Here is an 8,430-nt window from a genome sequence, read left to right on the forward strand (position 1 = left end):
GGAGGAACCGCCGGACGGGGCGGCCGCGGGGCGCGTTGGGTGACGGGGCGGGGCGGGCTCAGGGCGGAGGAGCGGCGGAACGGAGCGGGCACGGCGCGGCACGGCGGCTCCTCGCAGCTCCCCGTAGCTCCCCATAGCTCTCCATAGCTCCCCGCAGTCATGCTGGCGGCCGCGCGGGGGCTCAGGTAGGGCGCGGGGCGGCCCGGAGCGGCGGGCTGAGGCCTCGGGCTCGGCCCTTCCCGCTGAGCGGCGCCTGCAGCCGGGACTGAGCGGGGTGGGATGGGATGAGAAGGGATGGGATGGGATGGGATGGGATGGGATGGGATGGATGGGATGGGGTGGGGTGGGATGGGGTGGGGGGGCGGGCTCGGGCTCTGGGGGGCTCGGGCTCTGAACGCCCCCCCTGCGCTGTGCCGCCCTGACGCTGTGCCTTTCCCCGCAGCTCCCGGCTGCCCCGCCTGGCCCCATCCCGGGGCTCACACTGGGACACGTCCGTGCTGGCCGGGAGGGCGGCGCTGCCCGCGAGGTGAGCGCGGGGCCTTACGGAGCGTCACGGCTCGGTGTGTGTTTGTTCTGATGTTCGCTTTGACGCATCCCGCCAGAGGAAGGTTCTTTGCACAGAGAAGCTGCTTTGTGCACATGAGGGGCTGCAGCGCTGCAAAGACGAGCGGTGTGTTGTGGTCACTGGAACATCCAGCTGGGAGCTGGGAGTGCTTTCACTGCAGTGTGAGTTTGTGTGGTGTGCAGAGTCAATCACTGCCTGCTCCATGGACACTCACAGCTCCCACCTGTACGGCAGGAAGGATGATCATAGAATGGCTTGGGTTGGGTTGGAAGGGACCTCAAGGATCATCCAGCTCCAACCCCCTGCTGATAACCCATCCAGTGAGGGAGGAGTATCTTTATATATTGATGTAATTATTTACCTTGCTAGAGCACAACCAAAGAAAAAGAAGAAAGTGGATCCAAAGAGAGAGCAAGCAATGAAGGATCGTGTGAAAAAGAAGATTAAAAAGCTGGAAAAAGCTGCTCCAGAACTGATTCCCATCGAGGATTTTGAAACCCCGCTGAAGTTCTCAGACAGCAGCAGGTAAGTGAGGCTGGCCGTCACCTCCAGCCTTTCTCCACCGAGCTGCAGAGCAGTGCCAGCCTTTGTGTGAGGTGGTGCCGGCTCCTGCTAGGACAGAAATGTGGCAAGTAAATGTCATTTGTTCCTGCTAAAAGCCTGGAGCACAGTGGTGTGAACGTGCTGTTGGAACGGCTGTGTAAAGCCCCCAGGGCAGGCACGGTGTGACAGCAGTACAGTGTGGGTGTTGAGGTGTGTGCTGAGTGGTGGCAGTTGTTTTTATTTTGCTTTTTGGGGCACGTTCCCTATCAGAAGGTCACATTGCTCCCCAACAGGGTGCGCAGCCTTCCCCCCCTGTCCTTTGAGGAGACCGAAAGAAGAGTTCTACTGATGAAAAAGTGGTCTCTGTATAAGCAGCAGCAAGACAAGGCAGAGAAGGAAGCAATTCGGAGCCTGGTAGAAGCTCAGCAGGAGGCGCTAAAGGAACTGAGGCTGGAGTCTGAGGAGCTGTACCAGGCAGCGCTCAGACGGGACGAGCAGCTCTTCCCCTTTGAGAGGGACGGACCCGATTACACCCCACCCCTTCCTGGTTATGATCCTCCTGAAGGGAAGTGCGTCGATATCACCAAGGTGTACACGCAGTGATGGAGCTGGTTCTGGAATAAGCTGCTCGGCCAACTGAAGAGGAATGCAATGAGAAGCGCTGGTTCCTTTGGCACATTAAAACACAGTGGGTGTGTGACTGTAAAAACGAATGAATAGAAAATGCACTAAGGGTGTGATTGGATTCTTTGTAACAAACGCCCCACAGCTGCTGCTCTCTGCACTGCTGAGCAGAGCTGGGTTTGCTCTGTGCAATCCACACATAGAGAGGCTCATAAAGCACGAGGGAGGAACACTGCAGTCATCACATGAGACTGTACCAGCAGGGAGGCTGCAGCCGGCTGATCACTGCCCTCCATTGCTACAGATGTCAGTGATTTTTAATAGAAGAGGGAAAAGTGATGGAAAATACACCTTGATAAAGGAAAACATGGCTGCTTTATTGCCTGGTAACGAGCGCCTTAAGCGTCTGATGGTGTTTGCCCTAAATCCGATCTCACTTCAGCCATTTAGAGCCTTATTGTGGCGGTAACGTTAAGTCCGGCCATGGGCACGTTGCGCAGCGCTGCTCACAGCTGCAGCACGGCACGGCGTCATGTCAGAGCGCAGCGCACGGGGCAGCTCCGCACACGGCGCGGCACAACCGGGCAACGGTTCGACCCAGCGCGGTGCTGCGTCCCCGACCCGGCCGAGGTGCCGCCGTGAGACCCGAACCAACGGCAGCACGACTCGGTACCGCAGCGCCTTTATTGAGCACACAGCGGAACCGAAGGAAGCGCGGGGAGCGGGGCGGGGCCGCGGACACGTGGCGGCGGGTCCCGGCGGGGCGCCCCACTCCGTGTCGCTCCTCAGCGCGGTGCTGCTCCTCGTTACCGCCCCGCTCCGTGTCGCCGTGCCGTTCGTTGTTACCGCCCCGCTACTTGTCGCCGTTGTCCAGCGGGCGGTACCAGTCTGGCGGCGGGCGGCTCCTCATGGCCCACACAGCGCCGTGCTTCTGCCGCTCCTGGAGCCGCGCCCGTTCGCTCTGGATCAGCGCGTCCTACAGCACATACACACACACACATACACACACACACATACACAACAACGCTGTGCCGAGCCCGGCAACGCACACAGCCCAGCCCTCACCCCCCGTCCCTTTCCCCCCGTCCCGTTACCCTGGCGGTGACTGTCCGCTCCCTCTCCCACGCCCTACACGCCCCGTAGTCGTCCCTCCATTGCCCGCACTCCGGCATTGCTCCGTGCGCGTAGTAGTGGTGGAAGGCGTGGCGCAGCCCGCGGCAGCGCTTCCACTCCCACCAATAGTCCTCGCACGGCCGCGGGGGCTGCGGGCAAAGCGGGCGATGAGGGGAAGGAGCCGCGAGGGGAGAAGGGGAAAGAAGGGGACGGGAGCCGCCCCGCTCACCCGCCAGCTGTCACTGCCGGCCATTCCGCCTCCGCCAAGCGTCGCTCTCGGGGCTCCGCCAATCGCCGCCGCGCTTACAGCGGCGCCCCGCGGGCCCGGCCAATGGCGCGGGGCGGCACAAACCGCCCGTCGCGTCGCTGCGCCCTTCGGCTCATGGCCGCGTAGGGCTGCGTGCTGAGCACGTGACCCTCCCGCAGCCCGCCCCCATCCCTCCCGCAGCCCGCAGTGGGTCCGTTACCAGCCGTTTCCGCACCGTTTATACACGTTTGTTTATTACCGAGATCCCAGCACGGCGCACAGTGCGGGCTGTGCACGAGCTGCTGCTCACAGCACAAACCCTTTGCAATGCACAGGAACAAACCCCTAAACAAGTCCTAGACGTTAATTTCCAAGTGTAGATTCAGCCCGTGTGTCAGCTCAAGCCGCAATAACTACGATCCAACACGCTGCGATTCCCGTTTATTTTCTCCACACCTCGGCTCCCTCTCACGGTTTCCTCCCCTTCTTGCGCAGGCTCTGCCCCTCCCCCGAGAACGCGATGAACCGGCCCCCAGCGTCATCCTGCACAGAGAAGCAGCAGCTCCAGTTGGATCAAGGCTGGATCATTATTATAATATAAAGAACAGTCCAACAGAGCAGCAAAGGACTGTCCATCTTCCTCATCCTTACCTACAGAACCTTATCTACGTAACTACCGCTTTCTTTCCAAAAACCAAACACTCCCATTTCCACAACACTCCCATCTCTCACTCATTCAACCTGCATCAGCCCAATCTCATTTCAGCAAGGACGTCACAGGCTGACCCGATCTAAAGCAAACTCAGCAATACAACTTCATAACGTAAATGATCTGGGAAAAATCGAGTATAGGGAAATAAACCCAGACAATGGTTTGAACCTTCCAGTTCCACGCACACCTGGCAGCATCCAACCTTACTGACCTCTTCCACTTTCTTCACCAGAGGACGCGAGTTCCTAATGAATGTGATTCTGCCAATCTTGAAGTCATAGTTGGGTATTCCCCTGAAAAGCAGCAAAGGTAAATTAAAGAAACACTATAGTCAGCAAGTGAAGGATCGATCAGTGATTGAGAAGTGACTGAAAACCACAAACCTTCGAATGTCTCCTGGTTTAATTGGTGACGGACTGGGCTCCACGCCTTTCTTCTTGCCATCCAACCTGTTCCCAGAGCCAGAGAATGCCTGTGTATACAAATGTGAGCTTTAATTCAATAGTATCTTGTATTTGAAAGCACAGGGATATTACAGTCTGTTAATAACAAACAATACCACCACCAAAAAAAAAAAGAAAGCCTTCTATAATCTTCAGTTTGATTCAGAATGGGTTTTTTGTACATGTAATAAGCTGATAAGCCCTGGTTGTAGGGGTATGTTTCAGCTGTCTGTTCATCGAGTGGCACATTAAGGACAGTAAGTCATAGTGTCACTGGCTGTAAACACCACAAGACATCTGCAGACAGCTGCTGGTTAACGACAACCACAGCCCAAAGAACTACTACAGTTATCAGTACTGGGAGCTGCCGGGAACAACCTCCCTCAGCATTTCATAACAGAAAGGAGCAGAGAGGACTCACACGAAATCCCACGTCGCTCACATAACCACTATGGTCTGCTTCAACGTCCTGCCAGGCAAAAAGTGAGTTACTTTGTGGTGTTCATCTTGTGATGAGCAAAGTCAATGTAAACTCCATAAACTTCTGACCAAACAAAGCCTTAGAAAAATCCATTTCCAAAAACTAGCAGCTGTTAAACAACCATCTCCCAAGTAACTCAAGCTAAAGCATCAGGTCAGTAAGTTTTAGACTTAAGTTGCTTCAGGAAAAAAAAAATATATATACATATAATAATAAAATAATAATATATAAATAATAATAATAATACATATATAGGTACATGCTGCTCTCTCACAACTGAGGCAGATTACTGGGGAATGCATTTTGCAAAACAGGAGCTTAACTTACTGTGGCCTCTTCATGCTGAGCACTTCTTTCTGGTTCTTTGTACCCCAAAGGAGCATCAAAATCCACCTATTGACACAGGGTAAAGAAGCACAAGTACTTCTTTTTCTCATAAGCTTTATACTACTGTTCCTCAGAGCTCCACAAACTACTGTTCCAACTTTAATCTAGAAAGCACAAGGAAGAACTGAGGCTTTAACATTAAATATAAATACATTTAACAAACAAAATTCAGAAGAACAACAAAACCCAAGCCTCCCCAGGAATGAATCTTAGCATGTCATTGAAACAGAGTGGTAAAGCAGCACTCGGTGCCACTGGAGATTTAACCAAGACAAGGTTGTTAAATAAGACTCTTCAGATTATGAAACATGTTGAATCTAAACATTCCATGCACTGAAGTCACCTGATGGGACTTGAAGCGTAGCACGTGACCAGAGATGTGGTTACAGAGATACACAGGTGCTCTTCAATGAGTTGCCTTCCCTGTCCCATCTGATGCTGCCTCTCCTAGTGCCCAGTGCTACCAGCTCATGAGGTGCCCCCTCCTTTTGCAAAGACACAGTAAAACCAGACTTCCCATAGCAGTTATCACTTACATTCATGTCGCACTCTATGATGGACACAGCTTTATCCGGTTTGGTCTCCATTACCCGAAGCTCATAGATCTGAAACAGTTTTGAATATTTAAGATTGCACATCTTAAAATGGAAGTGTTTTATCTGAAGTGCCTTTCTTTCACCAGGTTGATGGCACAGAAATGAAACCTACATCGGATGGCGCTGTATACTGTACCTTTTCATTGTAGTTGATGGCAATAACATCTCCAGTAGTTAGACAAGCAAAGTTTCTCAATGCATTTTCCAATCTGTGGAGCATGTTAAGATTTGTTTTTCCAGTGAAACATCAAAGCTTTACAGTCCCATGAAACTCTGATCTTTGTTCCCTCAAACATGTTTTAAAAATCATCAGTAATGAAGACTGCCTTTTAATGAACATTAAGGCACACAAATCCTTCTGTAGACGTTCTTCTATAGGACACTTTTAAACTCAGGGGACTTTTAGCGAAGACTCAATGCTCACTTACACTCCAGGCTACGCTTTGTGTCAACATTCTGCACCAGGAGCTCCTTTTCCTTGTGGTGTGTTTTTCAGAAATGGCAGCAGTGCTACCTCCTACCAGAAAACCATGAGCTGTGTCCAAAGAGATTGCTCTGCATCATTACAACCTGCGAGTAAACTTTTCTTCCCTGGTCCACCACTGAACAGGAAGGATACACAGCTTTGGGATTGGTGATGTCGAGAAAATCCGGACTCTGTGGCTGAAATTTTGAGTAAGTGGCAACTTGGAGATTAACACTCTCCACCTGTACCAGGCCTCCCTCTTCCAGCAGCAAGTTCTGCATCATCTGCGAGAGTGAAAACAAAGATACAAACCATTATATGAACACAGACAACGTTTTTGATTTATTTTAGTTTGCCAAAGCTGCCATCTTCCCTGAAATGCACCAGATTACCGTGTTTGAATTTCAGGGAGAAGACAGGTGCATCTTAAGTAACATCCTGCTTTGTTTTGGTTAAACTCATACTGACAGAAACCTGAGCTGCGACTGAAAGCTGCTTTAGGATCATGACTAGCAAAGACTGGCAACTTCAGGAAACATTATATCTCCTTAATGTTACCCTGGCAGCTCCTCAATCCTGCTCTTCAGGTTCTGACAGTTCAGCATAAGACAACTCACCCAGTGTGGTAGGTAACATATACCCTCGTCAGCCACAAATTCCAGCACTCCACAGTGCGTCATTCGGTCTGAATTTTTATTGGTCAGCTTAAACAGCATTGGGTAAGTGATATTAAGGCGGCCTGGAGAGAGAGGAGGAAAAAAAACACAACACGGCACAGTTGTGGAGCTTTCACAGATCGGACATTAGTAAAAGCATGAGCCAGGGTATAGGAGATGATTTCCCTCATGCCATTATTTCAGCTTCTCAAAACTACAAACCCAGGAGGGAATGGAGATCCAGAAGCACTAAACTGCCTTTGTACTTGGGGCTTTAATGCCTCCATTTACACGGGGACCGAGGATTAGCAATCACATCACCCTGAGCTCAGAGATGACCCAGCACTGGGTATTATTTCAGTACAGGAATTTATTATTGTTGGTCCTGCTGCCAACCCAACTGCTCACCGACACAAAACCCCACAGCTACACTTTCTAATGACCTTATCTCATATCCTTTATTTGATCGGGCCCAAACAGACACCCAACGTGCCGTGCTGTGTGGTGCCGTGTTTGTACTTCTGCTCTTAGTCCTTCCTAACGCTGTTATGCCAGAAGAAAACATGCACTTACTGAGCTGATCCAAAGCAGACGGCGGCATAATTACTGCAGGTAGGAAACAGAGAGTAACATCAGGACAGTCAGGGCCGTGCAGACAGAACGGAGCTCAATTCCACCGGCACCGCGACCACGTTCGTTCTAAGAACTCGCACAGATTCGTTTCACAGTAGGAAACCGCGGGGGATCAGTCACAGCTCAACGGGCCGTCGGGGCGATCCCGAACCAGCACCGCGGCCCGGCCGGTCCCGCCCCATCCCCGTCCCGGCCCCGCTCGTTCCCCGCCCGGTTCCGCCCCATCAGCTCCGCACCCCGCTCAGCCCCGGCCGGTCCCGCCCCGAGTCAAAGAAAACAGACACATACTCTTCCCTCCTTTCTCCACATCTGACCTGTCATTGGGCCCGGCCAACATGGACACGGAGAAACAGCGGTACTGGGTGGAGAAACGGTTCTGGAACACGCGGGGGATGGGATGGTCGAACATGTTGAACGAGAACTGCGGGACAAACAGCCGCGTCAGCACGGCCCGTATGCGGCCCTGAGCGACACAGCCGGGCGGCGTCATTACGGCCTTATTAATTACGGCGTTATCACGGTGTTATCACGGCGTTATTACGGTGTTATCACGGCCTTATCGCGGCCCTGTCCGCCCCGTTCCCGCCCCGTTCCCGCCCCGTTCCCGCTGCTCACCATGTTGGCCGCCCGCCTCAGCTCCCTCAGCCGCTCCCGGTGCTGACGCCGGACGCGGCCGCTGCGCTGCCGGACGCCGCTGATCCGCCCCCGGCTCCGCCCCCCGGCCGCCATGTTGGATGAGGGCAGGATGCCGGCGGTGAGGCCGTGCCGTTGTAGCCGTTGCTATGGCGGTTTGTGAGCGCTCAGCCCGCCGGTACCGAACGGAGCCGCCCCGGCCCGTGTAGGAACAAGGCGCGTCTGCGGGCAGAACGAACAAACTGCCCCCGACAAAGATGGCGGCAACAGCAACCGAGCCCGGCACGGCACTTCCGGCCCGCTGCCATTGGCCTGCCTCGCCGTCGCGTCC

At 53.4% G+C, this 8,430-nt stretch overlaps 3 protein-coding genes across 12 annotated transcripts; 1 reads left to right on the top strand and 2 right to left on the bottom strand.

Moving 5' to 3' along the window:
- Positions 1–60: 60 nt before the first annotated feature.
- On the top strand, positions 61–1,836 carry MRPL40 (mitochondrial ribosomal protein L40). 2 transcript variants are annotated; one of them, XM_015877537.3, is made up of 4 exons: positions 61–185; positions 443–526; positions 935–1,090; positions 1,402–1,836. In XM_015877537.3, exons 1-4 carry the CDS (start codon positions 160–162, stop codon positions 1,709–1,711), a joined length of 576 nt encoding a protein of 191 aa, XP_015733023.1. In that variant the 5' UTR covers positions 61–159; the 3' UTR covers positions 1,712–1,836. The 2 variants fall into 2 exon arrangements, with proteins under 2 accessions (XP_015733023.1, XP_015733024.1); XM_015877538.3 differs by lacking the exon at positions 443–526.
- A 252-nt stretch (positions 1,837–2,088) lies between these two features.
- Positions 2,089–3,123, bottom strand: C9H22orf39 (chromosome 9 C22orf39 homolog). The gene is made up of 3 exons (XM_015877535.3): positions 3,075–3,123; positions 2,827–2,994; positions 2,089–2,708 (listed from the first exon to the last, which is right to left on the bottom strand). Exons 1-3 carry the CDS (start codon positions 3,096–3,098, stop codon positions 2,586–2,588), a joined length of 315 nt encoding a protein of 104 aa, XP_015733021.2. The 5' UTR covers positions 3,099–3,123; the 3' UTR covers positions 2,089–2,585.
- Positions 3,124–3,324: 201 nt separating this feature from the next.
- Positions 3,325–8,149, bottom strand: UFD1 (ubiquitin recognition factor in ER associated degradation 1). Of its 9 annotated transcripts, none has more exons than XR_014949028.1 (12): positions 8,082–8,149; positions 7,781–7,887; positions 7,407–7,439; positions 6,795–6,916; positions 6,331–6,461; positions 5,848–5,920; positions 5,652–5,720; positions 5,056–5,219; positions 4,669–4,716; positions 4,188–4,276; positions 4,016–4,097; positions 3,325–3,635 (listed from the first exon to the last, which is right to left on the bottom strand). XR_014949028.1 is itself a non-coding variant. In XM_085555474.1 (12 exons), exons 2-12 carry the CDS (start codon positions 7,785–7,787, stop codon positions 3,561–3,563), a joined length of 795 nt encoding a protein of 264 aa, XP_085411600.1. In that variant the 5' UTR covers positions 7,788–7,887; positions 8,082–8,149; the 3' UTR covers positions 3,325–3,560. The 9 variants fall into 9 exon arrangements, 5 of the variants coding, with proteins under 5 accessions (XP_085411600.1, XP_085411602.1, XP_015733020.2 ...); XR_001558437.3 differs by having other exon boundaries at positions 7,755–7,887; XM_085555474.1 differs by having other exon boundaries at positions 5,056–5,121.
- Positions 8,150–8,430: the final 281 nt, after the last annotated feature.

Source organism: Coturnix japonica, chromosome 9 (genome assembly GCF_054131305.1).
Source record: "Coturnix japonica strain WE chromosome 9, WE-NBRP24, whole genome shotgun sequence".
Classification (NCBI taxonomy): domain Eukaryota; kingdom Metazoa; phylum Chordata; class Aves; order Galliformes; family Phasianidae; genus Coturnix; species Coturnix japonica.